Below are 20,993 nucleotides of genomic sequence, written 5' to 3' on the forward strand. Positions count from 1 at the left end.
CGAGGCGGCTGACCCGCAATCATACAAAGAAGTCTGACAAATGACGTCATGAAAGGCCAGACGTAAGCGGCGGCTGCATGCGCGAGGACCGGGGTGTATTTTTTTCTCTTTTTCTTTTTGATCGCTTCGTCTTGTTCTCGCTATGGACAAATGCAGCGAGGAGGCAGAAAATGTTCGTGGCAAGCAAGTGGATGACGCAGCAGCCCCGAGCGAGGCGACAGAGGCGGTGCGCGAAGACAAGTAAGACGATCCCCAAAATCGTCATCACATACCTGTCAACTTTTCGGAGCGCCAACCTGTATAAACTACCAAAAAAATCCTTATAAAGAGCAAAAAATCCTTATAACATACCAAAGCATTTTATATGTCAAAATAACGGCAGAAGAAAACCCACGAAATTTTCAATGATATTTATTGTAGATCTCCATAATACAATGTCTGGTTAATGTCTAATCATCATTCTACTTAGTGGCATTACTGTGTTCAGAGTTGTATTCCGGAAATGAAAGCATTCGAGTAGACGAGCACCATTCTGGGCAAAAGCAAACGGAACTACCTGTTGGGGGGGGGGGGGGGAACAAAAAACGGAAATTTTCAGAATCCGTATGATTTGTGCGATACGGCCATATACGTAAGATTCACCACAAAATCCGTATGAACTATGGCTAAACCGTATGACTTGACAGGTATGTCATCATCGTGAGACATAATGACAACTCAACTCACCTCAGCTCAACTGTATGTATAGACCACTTTCAAACAGCCGTCGCTGCACAAAGTGCTGTACATGGAGCAATTTAACATATACAATAAACAGTACCACCAAGCACCAAACAGTAAAACCAAGAACAAAATGAAGTTTAAATGGAGACACGTCCATGAGTAGTTTCTGAGTGAGTTGATGCTTTTCGTCGGTCCTTCTCAAATTTTATTTCAATGTAAAGCAGCCCAAAAATCCCCCACTTAATGTACACATGTCTCTGGAGAGGGAAATCGTTAATGTCCATGAAATGTAAAATACAGTAATCCCTCGTTTATCGCGGTTGATGGGGACGAAAACCACCCACGATAAACGAAAATCCGCGAAGTAGCGACCAATTAACATATATCTTTAAAAAAATTGCCCCAAGTGGGCCTTTACGCTTGAGCAGAGTGCACTAACACACACACACACACACACAGGCCAGCGATCCCACAGGCGTGCACCAGATGTGTTTATGATTAGTCAATTAAGGTTGTTTAGACAATTAAGGATGGAGAGACCTGCTTTTTTTCTTGTAAGTCCCTCTCTCTTTCTCTCAGCAACACACATACACTCACCTGCTTGCCCATGCTTGCAGCATACACACGTGCCCCATGTGGACCTTCCGCGCTTGAGCAGAGTGCACTCACCCACTAGCACGCATAGTAAACAACACTTAGACACAGATTTTTGCGGACTTAAAAAAAAAAAAAAAAAAATTTTATGAATGTTTGAAAAAATCCGCGATGCACCGAAGCCGCGATAAACGAACCGCGAAATAGCGAGGGATCACTGTACTGTGGCGATTGATTTGATATTTCCAGACGTTGGCGTGTGCTTAGGTGATGTTGTGCACGTGAATTTTGGTGGCGAACTTGGTTGTCCCCAAGTTGTGTGGGAGCATGTAAGGCCCCTCGTCCTCGATGAAGGTGCTGTCTCCACTCCATCAAAGAAGACAATTCAACGCCACAGCGTCCCATGTGACGTGTACATGTTGGAATGTAAATGTATTCCTATTTGTGTGCTGCTGCTGCCGACTCATCCGTGCTTTTTTTCGTTTTAGCGTTGATGCCCCCAAGAGCCTGAGTGGCAAGAGCATGGAAATGAGGTGAGCTCTTCATCACGGCTTTTCAAATTTTCCATCTGGAAAACTCGGCCTTGTGTTGGGTAGCCGCGCCTATCTGTACACAATCGACCTGCCGGAGATAACGAGAAACCACGGTGTTCTTTCGGCCCAATTTTCATCCATCCTCATTGCGTCGTACCTGCTGCTATTAGCTAGTGCTAAGCTAGCCTGGGTGTCTCTGGTCCGACGTCCAAGTTTGCAAGTTTGCTTACTCAGAGGCCACATGACAAATCAAAGACAAAGTGCTTGGCAGAGGAATTGAAATCTCATTATCTGGTTAAGGAAAACACTTGTGGGTGTCCCACTCAAAGAAACCATGCTTTCATTGCGATAGCTCCACAAAAGTGCCACAGTCGAAACTTTACGCATCTTTTCACTGTTCAGGGTCTTTAATGTGATCATATTCTTGCTGTGCTCTGGTAATGCAATGCTTCCAATCTTCCTTTCTTTTTCGCCAGCGTATTGTATGACGCTCCGGACAAAGACGAGGCCTCTAAAATCCAAGTTGGGGGTTGCGTGCCCGGGCGAGGTTTTTGCTGTTTGCTGGGACTTGTGTTCATGCTCCTTTCTATCGTGACTGGCTGGTTCATCAACCATTCCAAGTTGGATCAGCTGAAACAAAAGCTGAACTCCCTGGAAGAAAATAATTTACTCGTAGAAAAACTGATAGAAATGGTGCAACGCACACCTGGGCGTGTGGATTATCTACTGGAACAGGATCAGCAGCTAAGGGAACGTCTCAACGCTTTAGACGAAGCTAAAGTTGATATACGAGTGCTACAAAATGCAAGTCTGCAAATAGATGCACTGCAGCTCTTTCATCAACAAGTCGACATGGCGGTGAATTTGCTCACGGGTGATCTGGCCGCTGTGAAGAGCGCTGTACAAAACCGTCAGGAGCTTCTTTCAGACAAACTGGAGGAGCAACTTGCCACGCTGTACGCCAATTTTTGCGGCACGCCTGAAGAACGAAGGCATCCCATCAGATGCTGCGAGGAAGGCTGGGTGAAAAGCGCTTCACATTGCTACTGGTTGTCTGAACGCAAAAGAACTTGGGAAGGCGCCAGAAAACACTGTGTTGCAAAAAAGAGTCTTCTAGTTCAAATTGATGACTTTGAAGAGCAGAAGTTTCTAACCCATTTTATAAACCAAAGCTACTGGGAGCCAGTAAACGATCATCTAACCGATAAGGAGAAAAGACAAAAAATCACTCCGGTATGGATCGGCTTGTCGGACCATGTGCTGGAAGGTAACTTCATATGGGTCGACGGGCGCCCGCTCACGACTCCGGTATTTTGGCGGCCTCGGGAGCCAAACAACATGGCGCAAAGGTATAGTGACAATGTCGTCCTGGATTCTGATTGCGTGGTCATGAGGTTTGACCCTACTGACAGTGACCTGTACAACAGCTGGGATGACCAATTGTGCAGAGGAAAACGGTTGTACTTTTGTAGAGCTTGCATATTTTGCAATCGTCCCGAACAACCCCCCGTGGTTCAAACAAAACCCAAAAGGAAAATAAACCCCGCTTGACCACTCGCTCACTTCGACAGGAGGCCAGACTTCATCAAAGGCCGGCTCTGCACCCAACGTGCAGCCAAAGTTGATCCATTTCTGGCACAGCCATAGGTGATTACTTTTCATGAGTGCAATCAAATCTACAAAACAAAGACAGAAAAGTATGAACGTTTTTATGACCCACTGTGTACTCTTACCGCGCGTGAATAACCTTGGACAAAGTTGTATGTTTTATTTCTTTTATGTTTTGCATTGAAAATGTGAATTTAAAAAAAAACGAAAGTCGCCATGTTTAATGACGTATGTCCAACACAGTGGCGCAAATCGATGGCGCAACACGCACGATCCCAATCCTGAAGTTTTCGCCGATTTTAATTTGCGCTCTCCAACAACACGTCCATTTCTACTCGATGTAAACCTCATTGAGGACGGTAGAGTGTAGTATGGATATTTGGATAGAGCTGTAGAGCGACGTCAGTGTCCCGGAAGCAGATTTCTTCGTCACTTCCTGTTTCGTCGCCACACGCGTGTACGTGCCGACCTGTATTTTTATAGTCACGTAGAAAACAAGAACCCAAGACAACCTATTAGTTAGCCATGTTGGAGCAACTGGGTTTGATCGGAACCATCCAGGACGACGAGCAGAGTCCGGAAGAATCCGACAGCGAGTCCGAGCATGAGGTGAGGGAGCCCGGCTCCAGTCGCTCTGCCTGCCCGGGGAAGTTGCACTTCTGGCCGGATCAAGCCAGCCAGAGTGCGTGGAAGCAGTCCTCAAAAGAAAAGTAGAAATTTTGGAAGAAAAACTTTGCTACACAATCGATAGAATGGTCTTTGTCCCCCTAATTTTTGATATGTTTACATGAAATGAAATGTTCTCCAGCAAGTGTGATGGCACTGAGTTGGTTTGTCATGAAAGTTACTTTATGTGATCAGTTTTATGCACGGAATGGAGTATATAACCCTGTTGTTGCTAATCAAGTGCGCAATGGAGATTTGGATCCGAAAATAACTCCAACCAAGCGACAACAGCAAAATTTGAAAACGTCTGAATACTACCGATTCACAAAGGGCCAGGTAGCTTTTAATAGTATTTTAACAAATAAATCACCTGAAAACAACTACTGTACATTTAATGTTACGTTTCTATTTTCTGTATTCACATTTCATATTCTTGGCCTTTTTCCATTGGTCAGGTTGCAATTAAAATTATAACTGATTAATGTGACCTGCTATATGTTTAACCATCAATATAAGTCAAAAAGTAGTTTACTACACTTAACCGGTTAAGAAAAATATTGCACGACAGGGAAAACGGGTGCAAAGATTATTCGACAACTCATCAGTTGTCAAATTAATTCAGAATTATTGTGGTAAATGAATCATTTGAAGACCTTGTTTGATTGAAAGTTGTCCACATTCTGTCATTTCAGACCTACAATAGGAAGTATATTCTGATTTATGTCTGTTTGTTTACAAAGTACTCTATAAATAAAGTTGAACTGAGTCAATTATTAGAAGATTTACGGGCTCATTCATGGATGGATGTCAACTGTTTGTGGATGATTTTGAAAATGTTCCGAAACCTAAAATGTTGCTAAACAACAGCCGAAATTTGAAGTTTGATTGTGTCGCTAATGTTGTGATGGCCGTGGGTCCCAGGAAGAACCGATCGTCCTGAACCGGAAGAAGAAGTTTGGCAGCCAAAGTGGCGGCGCCAGAGACTTCAACAATGACTTTGTGTTTGGAGAACGAGACGCGTTGGACCACGGAGACGACTGGGCCATGGCCGACGTCATAAAGCAGCTCAAGAAGAAGGTACGCCTTGGACCTTGCGTCTCTCCTGTCTTGTCGCCATACTAAAAGTTCTTGACATTTTTTCTGGCACGTCGTTTTAATTATGTTGCTGCCTCTGAGCCACGATTCCCTTTATAAAAGAGATTTTTAATCTCAATGGGATGTTCCCGGTTCAATAGAGGTTAAATAAATAAATACCAAAAAATAGAAGAATACAAATTAGAATATTTTTGATTACCGGTAAATAGAAAATATGTTTTGAACATTTTTAAATGAGAGAGAGAATGATTCTCGTCTGGGCTGACATTTGGCATTTTATTGTCATTGTAAACATGTCACAATGAATTTAGGAGTACTTTTCAATCGGGTGGATAAAGAAACCTGATTCTTTTTTTTTTTTTTAATCTGACGTCCGATATGAGATCAATTTCTACCTGTGATAACCTCTGATAACGATTTACTGTAAAACCCTGTGATTAAAACAGATGGGTTTTGTTTTTTTTTTTGCAAAAAGAATGAAAAAAAATCCCAAATTGAGATGAGATATTATCGAATTTGTTTAATAAGTTATCAAGTGAAGCCCTTAACATTTGATTTTCCTGCTGGTGTGTGCAGAGAAGTCTGACCACTTTGGACCAGAAGATTGAAAAGGTCCGGAAAAAGAGGAAGGCAGAGGTACGTCCCTAATCTACTTCCCATCGGCTGAGCTTCTGTTTCCAGGCGACTGAGTTTCTATTTCCGGTCCGCTGTGCAGGAGAAAGTGTCTGTGGGTGAAGAAGACTCTGCGGTGAAGAAAGAAACGTCTGAGGAGGAGGACGTGAAGCCTTGTGACGAGGACACTGATGACGAGGACGAGTTCAACTCTGATGACGAGCGAGTTCTCACCCAAGCAGGTAAGGCTTTTATTTTGACGGTGTCTCATCTGTTTTTCTTCTGACTTCCTGTTTTCTGCCGGCAGACACGCTGAAGGAGAAGCAACGTCGTGGGAGGAAGAGGAAGGCAGACGAGGAGGCAGAGGTAAAGAAGACCAGTTCGCATAGGTGGAGGAGGAGGGGCTAATCTTGTCACCGCGCGTGTGTACGCGCATGCGTGTGTGTGTGTGTGTTTAATAACTCTCTTTATGTACATGTGTGTGTTCAGGTGCAGTCATTCCACGAAGATGCGTCGCAGTTTGACGACACACTCAGCTTTGACGACATGAACCTGTCCAGACCAATCCTGAAGGTAAACTTGATGGGGGATGGGGAAGGAAAAAAAAACCCTCAAACTATTTTCAAAAGTATTTGAAAATGGAGAAGAAGGAGGGAAAAAAAAGTGCCAGTCCATCGAAATGCACTGGGTTTGAATCTTGGGGGCCGTCTGAGAGTTCGATCCGCCTAACTGAAGTCAGTCAGTGTGCCTTTCACGTACCACTAGAGGGCGCCGATGAGTAGCACACTGACAATGGGCAACATTGACGAAGGTGAACTGCGGGGAAATCCGCCGCACCGAGGGCAGGTCCGGTTGTGCTTCCTCACCAGTGGGTGTGGCGTCTCTTGCAGGCCATCACGGCGATGGGCTTCAAGCAGCCCACTCCAATCCAGAAGGCTTGCGTTCCCGTCGGGCTCCTCGGCCGAGACCTCTGCGCCTGCGCCGCTACCGGCACAGGTACGCCAACTCCCGCGCTCAACTTATGGAGCAGATGCCACTTTCTTCTTCTTTTTCTTTCTGACCACAGGAAAGACGGCCGCCTTCATGTTACCGGTCTTGGAGCGCTTGGTTTACAAGCCCAGGACGTCCCAGGTGACCCGGGTGCTGGTTCTGGTCCCGACGCGAGAGCTGGGTATCCAAGTTCACACGGTGGCACGGCAGCTGGCCCAGTTCACCTCCATCACGACGTGCCTGACTGTCGGTACGACTCTGCCGGCGAGCTGTGTGCGCACGTACTGTACACGAACGTAGTGTCTTTGTGTGTCTGGCCTGTGTCCTCGTGCGTGTGTGTGGACGTGGCTGCATGTCTCGGGCTGTCACTGTTCAATCATTATGGAATCGATGATTCACCAAAGAATTGGCTCAAATGAATTAAAAGTGCTTCCCCCCCCCCCATCCCCCCACGTTCTTAAGCAATTATTGTTGTTTACTTGGTATTGTATAGTGATTAAAAAAACAACAACTGATCAAACATGAAGCAACGTCACACGAGAAGGTTTGGCATTGTACTCACTAGTGGTGTCAAGAAATGAATCGATGAATCGATCATTAATTGACAACAATTTCAAAAGATTTCAGCCTCTCCACAGTAACTATTCATCGATTTGTGTGGCTGACGATCTTTTATATTTCATCAAGATAACACATTTGCAACAACAATGACCGCATTGTTCTGGACTTCTCTCCAGGCGGTCTGGACCTGAAGTCTCAGGAGGCGGCGTTGAGGGCCGGTCCGGATGTCCTTATCGCCACCCCGGGCCGACTTATCGACCATCTCCACAACACGCCCAGCTTTGAGCTGACGCACATCGAGATCCTCATCCTAGACGAAGCGGACAGGTAGAGCGCAACGCGAACCCTGTGCAGCAAAATAATTTAAATGAATGTCACAAGATTTCACATGAACCCCAAAAGCACATAAAGGACATTCTTAGTTTTACAAATTTAAGATTGACTTTGTTAGTTTTTGCGTTTTCTTTTTCTTTTTTTGAGCATTTCATCTGTGCTGTATGTTACATACAGCACATTTGACAAAGTTGTATCCAATCCATTTGCAATTTAATATTAGTTTTGATTATTTTGTCAAAGTCCCAGTTTTAAAATTACAACTCTAAAATTGCCTTTTCCGAAATATATGGGAAATGAAACCGATTTTTTTTTCTGCCCACTGAACACAGTCTACTGCTATTTTATTTTTTAAACAAAAGTTTGAATATTTGTCACATTAAGAATTGCGCAGCATATTAAATCAAAATAAGTGTTAACATTTTTTTCAGTTTTACGCCTTTCTAAGTCACGGTGTCCCATCACGGGTGAGCTATTTTTAGAACAGACCCATGGCCTTCTCATGTTGTCCTTGGGGCTAACTAGTACACGGTGGCGCCTAACCCCTCCCTCCCTTCCTCATCCGGGTGTAACTGCTGACTGACGAGGAGAAGCAAAAAAGTTACTTGGAGGCAATTCATGTGAAAGTGGCAGCTGGTTTACTCAACTCTGCAAGGCGCCAATCATATTGTCCCTTGCTTAGCAGTCCCCTCAAAAGAGAAAAGAGCTGATGTGACAGCCAGTATTAGCGCTTATGACTTTTTTTTTTTTTTTTTTTGTAATGCGTGATAAATCGTCAAAGCGGTAATCGGCGAGCGAGCTGGCCGGGTAGCGTGGGCCCGGCTCAAATGTTTTTGTTTGCTCGTCAGAATGCTGGACGAGTATTTCGAGGAGCAGATGAAGGAGATCATCAGGCTGTGCTCGTACAACAGACAAACCATGTTGTTCTCCGCCACCATGACCGAGGAGGTATCGACCGTTCATTTTCAGTCAAAGGATTTTCGCTTTGGTGTCAAAATTGGTGGTGGTGGGGGGTTGGGGGGGTAGAAATTCTTAATTTAGTTGAAATATCTTCAAGCGTATAAAACTCCGCCCCCTCCCAGCTGACATATGCGTTGGCATCACTTTATATTGAAGATATCCTTTCCACCATCACATGACGTCCGCAGGTGAAAGACCTTGCGGCCGTCTCGCTGAAGCAGCCCGTCCGGATCTTCGTGAACAGCAACACGGACGTGGCTCCGTACCTGCGGCAGGAGTTTGTGCGGATCCGAGCCAACCGCGAGGGCGACCGCGAGGCGGTGGTGGCCGGTAAGCCGTCGCCTCGCGCCAGATCCCGACGCTCCTGTCGCGTCCTGACTTGTCACGCTTGTGTCCCAGCTCTGCTCACCAGAACCTTCCAGGACCACGTGATGGTTTTCACGCAGACCAGGAAGCAAGCGCACCGACTGCACATCCTGCTGGGACTCATGGGCCTCAAGGTTGGGGAGCTGCACGGAGAGCTCAGCCAGAACCAGAGACTGGAGAACCTCAGGTACAGAAGCCGAGAACCCGGCAAGTTTTCGCCACAGCCTGCCCAATTCGTTTGAGTTCAGGGGCCACATTCATTTTCCAATCAGATCTCCCGTGGGACGGACCAGTGGATTCCTGGCTTTATATAGTGCACTATAAATATCGACAAGTCCACAGCCTAGCTTGTAAAGTGAATTTGGTCGTTCACCCCCCCCCCCCCCCCCCCCGCCCCACAATGAATAAACTGCCCAAAAATGACATTATATGCTACCTGACTGCTTTCAAAAGACAATCTGACTTTTGAGGAAAAATAACCACGAGGACTTTGCGCAGGCGTTTTAAGGACGACCAGATTGACATCCTGGTGGCGACGGACGTGGCGGCCAGAGGTCTGGACATAGACGGCGTCAAAACGGTGAGAAGCTGCACGGGGGGGTCTCCGGGGATTCACAAACGGAGCGGGCCGCTCACTGACCACGCACTCATCAGGTCATCAACTTCACCATGCCGTCCACCGTCAAGCACTACGTCCACCGCGTGGGCCGCACGGCCAGAGCGGGGCGCTCGGGACGCTCCGTCTCGCTGGTCGGCGAGTCGGAGAGGAAAACGTTGAAGGAAGTCGTCAAGTCGGCCAAGAGCACCGTGAAGGCCCGCGTGCTCCCTCCAGGTAAGCGCGCCTGTGCGCGCGCACCACGTCGGGGTCGCCACGTTCTTGTAGCAAAACTGCGTTGCGTCCGTTACAGACGTCATCCTCAAATTCAGAGACCTCATTTCCAAACTGGAGAATGACGTGGAAGCTGTGGTGAGGCTGGAGAAGGAAGAGAAAGAGATGGCTGCTTCGGAGGCCAAGGTACACACTCACGCACGCGCGCTGGCTGCTTTTTTTTTCCCTTTGAAGAAAAAAAAAAAAAAGCTAAGTGAGAAGGGAAAGGTGCACATCTCAGTTATATTTAATTTCAGGAAAAGTTTGCGTTTCATTGAGTGTTCTAAAACAGGCTGCGGCGAATGCGGGCTCCCTGCAGTTTTTGTCAGAAAATAGACAAGTTTGACCCAAAAAAAATATATAATAATAAATCTATTTTTGTCCCCCCCTTTATACTACCCCCCCCCCCCCAAAAAAATCAACTAGTAATCGACATCGGTCCTGAAGAAAGGGTATTGGTCTCTCACTACTGATCTATAGAACAAACCAGGCTTGCTCAAAAGTTTTGTTTTTGTCAGCAAAATCGCCACGATGCTTTCGGGCGTCACTTCTTCTCACAGCCCAAAATCTCACTGATTCATTTTTCTTTTGGAGAAGAAAATCCATTTGATGCTGCCACGCAAAAAGTTGACCCAATAATGAAGACCAATTGGTTTCTCATGAGAAAGTGAAATGTGTTATTTGGCCCTTTCTTTTGGTGGCTCCGCTCATCGAGGATAGCCAAATGTCTTCACGGGCATGACGTCATCTTTTTTTTTTCCTTTTTTGTCCCCAATTCTGTGTGTGCGTCTCTGTGTAGTTGAGTGTGGCCCAGAAGCGTCTGGATGGCTCCGCCACCAACGACACTCAGCGAGTTTGGTTCCAGACGCAGCAAGAAAGGAAGCAGAGCCGCAGTGAGTACAAAGTCCACACACCCGGGCTGGGACATTCATCAAAATGTCATGTGCTGATTTCCATTTTGGCTTCTCCAACTTTAAAACTTTCTCTCCGAATGCCCGGCAAGCCTGTGACGTGATTGATTGATTGATTGATTGCCAACCATGCTTGAATCTCTTTCGTTGGACTTGACCTGCGTGTGTGTGTGCGTGTGCGCGCGCGTGCAGTAAACAAGGCGCTGCAGGACTTTGACTTGGCTCTGCGAGGGAAGAAGAAGCGCGCCAAGTTTATAAAGGACAGCAAGAAGAAAAACATGACGGTCGGTGTCTTTGGAGTTTGTTGCAGCACACCATATGCTCAAATTGTACAAGAACATGTGAGCTGACAGGAGTGTGCACATCACAGGCGGAGGAGCGCGCTCAGTTTGAGATCCTGAAGGCACAAATGTTCGCCGAGCGAGCCGCAAAGCGCGAGCGCCGGCCCAAGAGAGCCCGAGCCATGGCTGAGGACGAGGACCAGGCGCCCCCTAAAGGTTAGAAAATGAACGAATGCCCCTCAACGCACCGTGCGCATCCTGCTCACCTGTTGCGTGTGTGGGTGCGTGTGTACAGCCAATCAGAAGGCAAGAAAAGGAGGCAATGCGGGACACAAGTCTGCTTTCGACAAAGAGTTGACCAACGTCAGCAACAAAGCCATCAAACACTACAGAGCGGGGTGAGAGTTCCCTCAATGTCGGATATGGACGTTGAGACACGGGGTGCCATACAATTTCAAGATGGTACATTTTCACGTGGAACGATTGGATTCGATAAGCTCAGCTCAGTTGGAGAGGCTACGACGCCATGAGTTCCTTGACATTTGAACAAATGTTATCGTGAATGGCAAGAACACGTGACAACACGCAAGAGCTCTGCATTAGCAAAACTATTTTCCATCGGGCCATCGTGCTCTATCGAGACCGATTCATTCGTTGGTGTATTCGCATCTTTTCAATGCAAAATAATTTTCCGACTCAAATGAAGAATTACTTTTGAGAGGTTGACGAATATTTGAATTTAAAAAATGGAACTAAATGATTACTGATTGTTAAAATAGTTGTTGAGAATAATTTGGCAATCAATTAGTTGTGGATTAATCAATTACTTTTGACAGCGCTTGACCCTTGCTGTAAGTCTAAAAAAATTATTTCAACTCAAAGTCATAATACTTTAATTAAATATGTTTCCTTTTCCAGGCCGTCCTTTGCAGACAGGAAACGTCTTGGTATGGACCGCAGGCGCTCAGGAGGCTCCAGGTACTTTCATATTCTCTTTTCTGTCTTTGTGTGCTTCTTTTCTTGTGTTGTTGTCATCTTCTGCTTTTTGTGTTTGTTTTTCTTGTTTTCACATATGTTTGACCTTTGTGGTTGCTCCTGTTTGTCAATCAGGTTCAAGAGGAAGTGAGCAGGCTCGCAAACGTCGTTCGCTTGTCTTGTGTCCAAGTCTTTGGTGTTCACGCTCATCTAGTTGTTTTGAAATAAAACTCAAAAAGAACATTTGTTTGTGTCTCATTTATTTATTTATTTTTACCCCCTTATTAAATTAATAGCACACGGTTTGACATGGACCCCCCTTCCCCCACAGTCTTATTCTTATTGTTTGAAAATGTCCCTGTCTGGTAATGATGTTCTACGAACGTCAAGTCAGAACACACTTTGCGTAACTGAAGACATTTTCATGAAACATTTGACTTAAGCGAGTGACCATGAAACCATCCCGTGTAAGGAGTGGATATTGTAAATACTGTAACAAAATCGTTTAGTGTCTTTCAAATGTTTTTTTTTTGTGCAGTTGCAACACCCTCTGGCGGCGAGTTTATTATTGCTGTCATTTGAACTTGTTTTATATTTTGGCCAGGAGTCTCACAATTGACTAAACTCAATATGAAGAGCTGAATGATTGTAGGTACTGTATTACACAGAATTTTAATAAATTTGTGACACAATCGCCAAGTTGGTATTTTCCTCCCGTAACGCGACCTTAGGCATGGGTCGTCGATGTTGTATGCACGCGCAGTACGTCTGATCGACAGATTCTGGGTGACTAACCCCGCCTATCGGTTCGCCACAACCAATCAAAGATCGCGACGTCACCCTCTATCTGGATATTCATGTTATTTCCCGGGCTTTCTGTACCACGTGACTCGGTTTGGCGGGAAAGTGAAGGACTCCAGGAGAAGCTCTTGAGGACGCGAGGAGTACACGCACAATGGCGGTGAGGCGCTCTCCGACTTTGTTTTTGTCTCTTATACGCGCTGTTGGGGTTTACGCGTGGACACCGGCGACGTTAGATGTCATATTTCGCCGAGTGGAGTTTGGGCGTGTGGGGAACGTTGGTCCAACGAGATGCGGCTTTGTTGAAACAATACGTGGCGATTCGTTGAGGACGAAATGTCTCCAAGTGCTTTTTTTAAGCGACGTTCAGTGACACTTACTTGTTAGCTAGCGCCCGTCTTTTTTCCGTCCAACGTGGCTCTGAAAACGAGCTCGGTCAGTTCACCGATTCGTCTTCAACAAAGACAATCGTCGCTGACATCGTCGGTATTCCACTGCTCCATCTAAGTGTCTCCAAAAATGTAAAATTGTGTCTGTGTGTGTGTTTCGGGTTCGGGGGGTACATTTTGTCTAAAAATGTGTAAAATACCACAAAAAGGGCTCATTTTAGTTCATGTGCCGCGGGCAGGATTCATCCGAGTCTCAGCACATGGGCGCAGGCAGCCCCGAACCGCATTCCCGGAGGGGAGACCTGACCTCCAGCCCTGGCAGAGACCTGCCCCCCTTTGAGGACGAGTCCGAGGGCCTGCTGGGGGACGTCACTCTGCCCGGAGACGAGGAGGAGGACGGCGATGGCGAGGAACTTATCGGGGACGGCATGGAACGGTGAGGAGCGCTGCTGCAGCTCACAGAGTGACATGGAATGCTGCAAATTGTCAAAAGCAGCTCTTTGACACCCTGATCAAAGGTGTGCATTTGCCTGTATTTTACCGGAAGATTGCGGCAAAGCACAACTTTTGTCTTTTGGTTTGTTTATTGAACATAAAACATGTACAGTAATAATTTGACAGAGAATAAGGTAAATAAAATGGTAAAAAAGAAAGAAATCAGTCTTCATTCAACACAGTTATTCTGTTCAAGGGAGTAGGAAGAAGTAAAAAACTTATCTAGTCCTACCCCGTTATGTGTTTATATCTAATAAATGGAGCAACTCAACTTCCTATCAGTAAACAATGAAACCTTGGCCCAACATAAAATAATAAGAAAGCTTAGACCCCCCCCCCCAAAAAAAAGAATTATACCTGCCTGAAAAGGGTGGCAAAGCACACCTTTTGACCAAATGAAGTTCCTCAATTCACAAGTTCTTGGCACTATGCCACCAAGACATGTGGAGAAGCGGCTCAACAAGCATAGTTTCTTGGTTCCAAGATGGTGGAAAAAGCACGACTCTTTTGCAAATTAAGCTCATCTATTCACTTCTACATAGTTCTTGGGCACTATGATGTCATAGGGTGATGGCAAAGTACTCAGACCATCAAAATGTTTTTGGGCACCAAGATTGTAGCAAAGCACTACTGATGTCCAAATGAAGCCTCCAACGGGCCTCTTACAGTCGTGTTTGAGGTGTCGCAATGAGCAAAAAAAACGTCAGCGTCAAAGTCTGTTTTGAAAATAGCTGCTGGTCAACGTGTGAAGAACAAGCTTCATGTTTTGTTCCTTGAAAGCTCGATTCACGTCTCCAACTTGGTGAAATTTTGCAAGCGTGCGTTGGTTTTGTAGAAATGCCGGCGGTCATTTGTGCCTTTTTGCGGCGCTGCCACAGTGACTATCGGCCCATCCCGGCGCTGGATCGCTATGAGGCCGAGGGTCTGGACTTGGATGAGGAGGACCTGGCCGAACTATCCCCGGGAGCCCGGGCGGCCGCCGAGGAGGCCATGAGGAGGCGCGATCGTGAGCGGGGCTTCAGCACGCGCCTCAGGAGAGGCCTGCTCTACGGTCAGACACGCCCACCCGTCGCGCTGCACTTGATTGCCTTTTCGCTCCTTTTGACTCTGTCGTACTCTTTTAATTCGTCTTTTGGGGAAGTGCGGAACTGCAGCCGTGGGGTAATTGTTTTGGTAAACAATACGTGCATGCGTGATTTTCGTCTGGGTGTTTGTTTGGCTTCCTCAGACAGCGAAGACGAGGACGACGAGCGTCCGGCGGCGCGGCGGCGGCGGTTGGCCGAGCGTGCGGCGGAGGGCGCAGCCGAGGGCGACGACGAGGAGATGATTGAGAGTATCGAGAACCTGGAGGACATGAAAGTGAGTTCCGACGGCGGCCGCTCGCCTTCGGCGCACTCACCTTCCTCCTCTTCCTGGTCAGGGTCACACGGTGAGGGAGTGGGTGTCCATGGCCGCCCCCCGCCTGGAGATCTACAACCGCTTCAAGAACTTTCTGCGCACGCACGTGGACGAGAGCGGCCACAACGTCTTCAAGGAGAAGATCAGCGACATGTGCAAAGGTGAGGGGGGGGGGGCTTATTTAGGTGTGTGTCTGCGAATAGTTTTGGATTTTCATTACAATTTTTTTTTTTTTTACATTATTCACGCTGATTTATTTTTTCAAGAATGCTTTGTTCGTTTTATTTTCAACATATGGTGTTACGAGTAAGATGAGCAGTCACTAAGTATTGCGTAATAAAGCAGCGTGTGATTCCCAATCGACTGTTTGGCTTCTATAACAGACGGCAAGCAAAATCAATTCATTTCAAATGAAGCCTGGAAGCTCATAAGTGTATTTCTTTTCTCCACTTGAATTACTTTTATAAATGTATGATGCCATTTTAGTGAGTTCATTTTTTTTTCCTAAAAGTGTTTTCGTTTTTATTTCGTCAACCGAATTGTCGTTATCTTCTCGCGGGGCTCTGCGCGTGTCATTTTAAACTCAAGTGCGTGTTTTGTGTGCGCGCGCAGAGAACAAGGAGAGTTTGGGGGTGAACTATGAAGACCTCGCAGCCAGGGAGCACGTGCTGGCTTACTTCCTTCCTGAAGCCCCCATGGAGATGTTGAAGGTAAAAGCAGAAGAAACCGCTCGCTACTCAAAAACGAATCTGCGTGTCTTCCCCTTCTTTCCTTCACTCCCTCTTGTTCTTCTTTCATTCCTCTCTTCCTTCCCCTCCCTTCGTTCCTCCCCCTCCCTGTCAGGTGTTTGACGAGGCGGCCAAAGAGGTGGTGCTGGCCATGTACCCCAAATACGAGCGCATCGCTCACGAGATCCACGTGCGCATCTGCAACCTGCCGCTGGTGGAGGAGATTCGCTCACTCAGGTGAGGGCAACATCCCGGCTGACTGTAGGTGTGTTTCTGTTGATTGGGGGGGTGGGGGGGGCATACTTACAGTGAAAAATTAAAGCAAGACACACTTGGAAAGGGGGTCCAGGTTTTGGGGAATGATGGGGGTCTGATGCATCCAAGGGGGCGGGGCTTTCCATTGTACCGGGTCCACGCTGAAGCGGCCATTGTGCTCCTTTTTTCGGGGCAGTGCGGGTACATTGGAAGGGCTTTGCAGAAGATCCAAAATTGGGGGTTGGGGGTGGGTAATTATATATGGGGCGTAATAAAAAAAAAAAGTTGGACTTTGTTTTGGTCTGCGTTGTAGCCTCACTTTTGGTCCGGCGGTACTGCAGTTAGTTTGTTGCCATTTGTGGTCTCGTCTTCTCTGCAGGCAGCTCCATCTGAACCAGCTCATCCGCACCAGCGGTGTAGTGAGCAGTTGCACCGGCGTGCTGCCGCAGCTGGGCATGATCAAGTACAACTGCAACAAGTGCAACTTTGTACTGGGGCCCTTTTTCCAGTCCCAGAGCCAGGAGGTCAAACCGGGCTCGTGTCCTGAGTGTCAGTCACAGGGACCCTTTGAGATCAACATGGAGGAGGTGAGCGACGACGACGACGTCTCCGTCTTCGTTGAGCTTTTACGCCGCCACCTCGTCTCACCCGCAGTGACTTTTCTTGAAATTCCTCCAGACCGTCTATCAGAACTATCAGAGGATCACTATCCAGGAAAGTCCCGGCAAGGTGGCCGCCGGACGTCTGCCGCGCTCCAAAGACGCCATCCTGCTCGCCGACCTGGTGGATAGCTGCAAGCCGGGAGACGAGATCGTGAGTGCGCCGCCTCCACAAAATCCGCCATCCGGACGCTCAAAAGTCCTTTGTGCTTTCAGGAGCTGACGGGCATCTACCACAACAACTATGACGGCTCTCTGAACATGGCCAATGGCTTCCCGGTGTTCGCCACCGTCATCCTGGCCAACCACGTGGCGCGGCGGGATGAAGGCGTGGCCGTGGCTGAGCTGACGGACGAAGACGTCAAGGCCATCGTGGCTCTGTCCAAGGATGAGTGCATCGGAGAAAGGGTGAGTGAGAGGAAATGGCCGCAGCTCCTTTCAATCGCGCAGCTAATCGATATTTTGAAAGAAATACCCGTGTATCCCAATATCACACTTTTACTTAAAATTGAATGAAATGAATGGCAAATTTCTATTCGCTCTTTCCCCGTGTATTCATAAAATACATATTTTGTATCGAACACACAATAAAATGAAGACATCTGTCAGAATTGCGCTCCTGACTGCAAAAGAGAAGGACCGATTCGTGAGTACCGATCCCAGGTATCGGTGCTCGCCAATCGCAAGTGAAAATAGTTACTGATTAATTTTTAATCAATTAATTTAATTTTTAATTAATCTCGTGGACTTTTTTTTTTTTAATAGTCCGGTCTGCAAATCCCTTTTTTTTTCTATGTCCAGATCTTCGCCAGTATTGCGCCGTCCATCTACGGCCACGAGGACATCAAAAGAGCTCTCGCCGTGGCCATGTTTGGAGGCGAGGCCAAGAATCCCGGTAAAAGTCTCGTCGCCCGACCGCTCGTCAACCATTTTAGGACTGGTCGGCCATCTCACCATAGTTATCGCGTGCCTTTATTCAGGTGGTAAACACAAGGTGCGAGGAGACATCAACGTCCTTCTATGCGGAGACCCCGGGACGGCCAAGTCACAGTTCCTCAAGTAGGACATGATGGAAGATGTGCGCACGTGGGGAATATTTGTTGCCATGACGTCACTTCCTGCGCACAGGTACGTGGAGAAGGTGGCGAGCAGGGCCGTGTTCACCACGGGCCAGGGCGCGTCCGCTGTGGGCCTGACCGCCTACGTGCAGAGGCACCCAATCAGCCGCGAGTGGACGCTGGAGGCCGGGGCGCTCGTGCTGGCCGACCGCGGCGTCTGCCTCATTGACGAGTTTGACAAGGTACGCGCCGGCGCACACGAGTGACGCATGCACGTAAGTGACGCACTTAAAAGGTGCCATGCGGCGTCCGGCCAAAGTGAACGCGTGTGGCGTTCGTGCAGATGAACGACGCCGACCGCACGAGCATCCACGAGGCTATGGAGCAGCAAAGCATCTCCATCTCCAAGGCGGGCATCGTCACTTCGCTGCAGGCCCGATGCACAGTCATCGCCGCTTCTAACCCCATCGGTAAAATGATGTGCACTCGCATGCGTGCACCCACCCGGCGCTAACAGCCAGCGGGCGTGTCCTTCCAGGTGGCAGATACGACCCCTCGCTGACCTTTGCTGAGAACGTGGACCTGACCGAGCCCATAGTGTCACGTTTTGATGTCCTGTGTGTAGTCCGAGACACCGTGGACCCCGTCCAGGTACACAAGCAGCAGTTCTTCACGTATGGAACCGGGAAAACACCCACACAATAAAAACAGCACACACACACACACACACTGGCCACAATCGCACTCACTCAACCACACACTACTTATTGTACTTTTTTACACTTGTTTTTTTTCAGATTTATTTGGTTTTTTTTAATTTTTTATTTTTAATATGGAGTATTTGTCAATTGCAAGATTTAAAAAAAAAAAAAGAGTACACAACACTAAGTCTTGTGTAATAAACAACAATTCTCAAACATTTGACCTTCCTTCTGTACAGAAATACCCACTTAATGTAAGCTGTAGTTTCAGTTTTTTTTTTTTCTTTTTTACACATTTTTCTTTTTAATTTCTTCATTTCAACGAAAGTGCTCTTTCACTTTTCGGTCTGTAGTTCTTTTCCATCAGCTGTAATCCTGCTGCTTGCACAGGACGAGATGCTGGCTCGCTTCGTGGTCGGCTCCCACGTCAAGCACCACCCCAGCAACAAGGAAGGGGGCGTGGCCTTGGAGGAGGTGCTGTTGCCCAACTCTTCCAACGTGGCGCCCATCCCTCAGGAGCTCCTCAGGAAGTACATCATCTACGCCAAGGACAGGGTGGGCGGAGCCTCGGGCTGTCAGTCGCGTGTCGGTCCCAGAGCCGGCTGATTGACAGCCACGCCCACGCTTGTTTGCAGGTTCATCCCAAACTCAACCAGATGGACCAGGACAAGGTGGCGCGGATCTACAGCGACCTGCGCAAAGAGTCCATGGTGAGACGCACACTTGACACAAACACTCACACTCGCTTCTGACACACAGAAAAACACAGTCACGGTTTACAAACTCGTATATGTCAGAAATGACACACGCACTCAGGTGGCGATACGCACGTTCGTATGCTACGGTGCTTATGCGCAATCACACCCGTGGCATCTCGCAGGCGACGGGCAGCATCCCCATCACGGTGCGCCACATCGAGTCGATGATCCGCATGGCGGAGGCGCACGCCAAGATGCACTTGCGCGACTACGTGATGGAGGACGACGTCAACATGGCAGTCCGCATCATGCTCGAAAGCTTCATCGACACGCAAAAGTTCAGCGTCATGCGCAGCATGCGCAAGGTATGCTATGCCACCGCTAGCTAGAAAATCAACATTAAAAAATCCTCAATAGGCTGATATTTCTGTATTGGACTCATTCTTCTCCGCAGACGTTCTCTCGCTACTTGGCGTACCGCAAAGACAACAACGAGCTGCTGCTGTTTATCCTCAAGCAGCTGGCGGCTGAGCGTGTTTCCTACCAGAGGAGCCGGTATGGAGCGCGCGACGACACTATTGAGATACCCGAGAAGGATCTGCACGACAAGGTAACAGCGCTCGTAAGCTAACCGCTGCCAAATACTTGCGTCCGCAGCCAATTTCTGGTTTCAGCTGTTAGCCGAAATGCGTGAGTCGGTAGTTAAATGTTACCACTAAATGCTAACGTTTGTGGCTGAATGCTAATTGCGAACATCAACAGCTGGTCAGTGCTGAAACATGGTCACGTGACCCTTAACATGTTTGGTACTGAGCCGACGTCAACTAAATAAGCCCAATGCTCATTGCTCAGAGAGAAAAAAAACGTGCACATTGCCTATTTTCCTTTTCTTTGTTAGCAATGAGAGACGAGAAAAAAGAGCACCCGCAAAATTGAAAGGTTGACTCCCCGCCCCTCTTAAGTGCGCCTGATTAGCTAACGTTGGCCAACTTGTGTTATAGGCTCGTCAGCTCAACATCCACAGCCTGTCTTCGTTCTACGACAGTGAGCCGTTCCGCACCAACAGGTTCACTTACGACGGCAAGAAGAAACTCATCGTGCAGCAGTTCTGAGAAGAATCAAAACAGTCAACCTGTAAATAAGTGTACATGTTCGTTCCTCTCCCTTGTTCTCGATTAAACATGACATTGATGTACATGTGGCGGGAGTTCTTTCATGGCAACGTTCAGATCGATGGCAAGCACCAGAGTTGAGAGAAGTTATATTTGTCTTTTGAATTGCGTGACGCTTGCGTTCCTACAAATATTTCCTGATGAACAGTTGACACATGCATGTTCGATAATCAGGTCTTTAACAGCCAAAAAGTGTGCGTAGGTGGGTGCGTGGCCACTTTTGATTGGTGGCCGGTGTCATGGAGCAAATCAAGGAAGTGCCCTGACTGACCAACAAGAAAGGAGCGGTCAAACAAAGACCAGACAGCAGGAGTATTTTCCAAAGCGAATGTTTTTTGAAGACGGTGTTGACCTGTAACCCCCTCGCATGGGTAAAATGGGCGCCTATCTGCATGTGTCTGGTTTTCATATCAAAATCACGTGAGACCTTTTGCTTGGAGTACTCTATTTTGAGATTGCGGTGTTACTGAATCTTTGCTTCTTGTGCTCTGTTGACAATACTGGAGCAGGCTGTATGACCGAATTTAATTTCCATTAAAAAAAAAAGGATCCGCGGTGGCCGA

The 20,993-nt window shown here is 47.4% G+C and overlaps 3 protein-coding genes across 3 annotated transcripts; all 3 read left to right on the forward strand.

The window, feature by feature from the left end:
* The first annotated feature begins 142 nt into the window (after positions 1–142).
* LOC147201704 (asialoglycoprotein receptor 1-like) lies at positions 143–3,401 on the forward strand. Its single transcript, XM_086117425.1, has 3 exons — positions 143–240; positions 1,806–1,850; positions 2,327–3,401. Exons 1-3 carry the CDS (start codon positions 143–145, stop codon positions 3,399–3,401), a joined length of 1,218 nt encoding a protein of 405 aa, XP_085973551.1.
* Positions 3,402–3,896: 495 nt separating this feature from the next.
* ddx27 (DEAD (Asp-Glu-Ala-Asp) box polypeptide 27) lies at positions 3,897–12,319 on the forward strand. Its single transcript, XM_086118609.1, has 21 exons — positions 3,897–4,067; positions 5,046–5,201; positions 5,796–5,855; positions 5,935–6,073; positions 6,139–6,197; positions 6,321–6,404; positions 6,722–6,827; positions 6,898–7,071; positions 7,559–7,709; positions 8,564–8,663; positions 8,864–9,005; positions 9,075–9,228; positions 9,540–9,621; positions 9,696–9,873; positions 9,950–10,056; positions 10,709–10,802; positions 11,013–11,104; positions 11,191–11,317; positions 11,397–11,499; positions 12,020–12,079; positions 12,212–12,319. Exons 1-21 carry the CDS (start codon positions 3,984–3,986, stop codon positions 12,225–12,227), a joined length of 2,268 nt encoding a protein of 755 aa, XP_085974735.1. The 5' UTR covers positions 3,897–3,983; the 3' UTR covers positions 12,228–12,319.
* Positions 12,320–12,959: 640 nt separating this feature from the next.
* On the forward strand, positions 12,960–20,453 carry mcm2 (minichromosome maintenance complex component 2). Its single transcript, XM_086118809.1, has 20 exons — positions 12,960–13,037; positions 13,506–13,702; positions 14,640–14,812; positions 14,990–15,120; positions 15,182–15,320; positions 15,772–15,869; positions 16,003–16,124; positions 16,522–16,729; positions 16,821–16,955; positions 17,018–17,209; positions 17,603–17,696; positions 17,782–17,860; positions 17,930–18,101; positions 18,203–18,329; positions 18,398–18,510; positions 18,951–19,115; positions 19,196–19,270; positions 19,441–19,623; positions 19,713–19,868; positions 20,260–20,453. The coding sequence occupies exons 1-20, from the start codon at positions 13,032–13,034 to the stop codon at positions 20,368–20,370; spliced, it is 2,676 nt and encodes an 891-aa protein (XP_085974935.1). The 5' UTR covers positions 12,960–13,031; the 3' UTR covers positions 20,371–20,453.
* The last annotated feature ends 540 nt before the right edge of the window (positions 20,454–20,993 follow it).

The sequence above is a fragment of the Hippocampus guttulatus genome, chromosome 8, assembly GCF_054856545.1.
Source record: "Hippocampus guttulatus isolate MCC_2025c chromosome 8, RoL_Hgut_1.0, whole genome shotgun sequence".
Taxonomy (NCBI): Eukaryota; Metazoa; Chordata; class Actinopteri; order Syngnathiformes; family Syngnathidae; genus Hippocampus; species Hippocampus guttulatus.

Excerpts from the sequence above, each read along its gene's own strand:
- mcm2 (XM_086118809.1), top strand. Across the intron at positions 18,330-18,397 it reads CGCCGCTTCTAACCCCATCG|GTGGCAGATACGACCCCTCG; the intron begins GTAAAATGATGT and ends GTGTCCTTCCAG. Across the intron at positions 19,116-19,195 it reads TCATCTACGCCAAGGACAGG|GTTCATCCCAAACTCAACCA; the intron begins GTGGGCGGAGCC and ends GCTTGTTTGCAG.
- ddx27 (XM_086118609.1), top strand. The coding sequence starts at position 3,984 with ATGTTGGAGCAACTGGGTTTGATCGGAACCATCCAGGACGACGAGCAG. Across the intron at positions 8,664-8,863 it reads CCGCCACCATGACCGAGGAG|GTGAAAGACCTTGCGGCCGT; the intron begins GTATCGACCGTT and ends TGACGTCCGCAG. Across the intron at positions 11,500-12,019 it reads ATCAAACACTACAGAGCGGG|GCCGTCCTTTGCAGACAGGA; the intron begins GTGAGAGTTCCC and ends TTCCTTTTCCAG.
- LOC147201704 (XM_086117425.1), top strand. The coding sequence starts at position 143 with ATGGACAAATGCAGCGAGGAGGCAGAAAATGTTCGTGGCAAGCAAGTG. Across the intron at positions 241-1,805 it reads GAGGCGGTGCGCGAAGACAA|CGTTGATGCCCCCAAGAGCC; the intron begins GTAAGACGATCC and ends TTTTCGTTTTAG. Across the intron at positions 1,851-2,326 it reads GGCAAGAGCATGGAAATGAG|CGTATTGTATGACGCTCCGG; the intron begins GTGAGCTCTTCA and ends CTTTTTCGCCAG.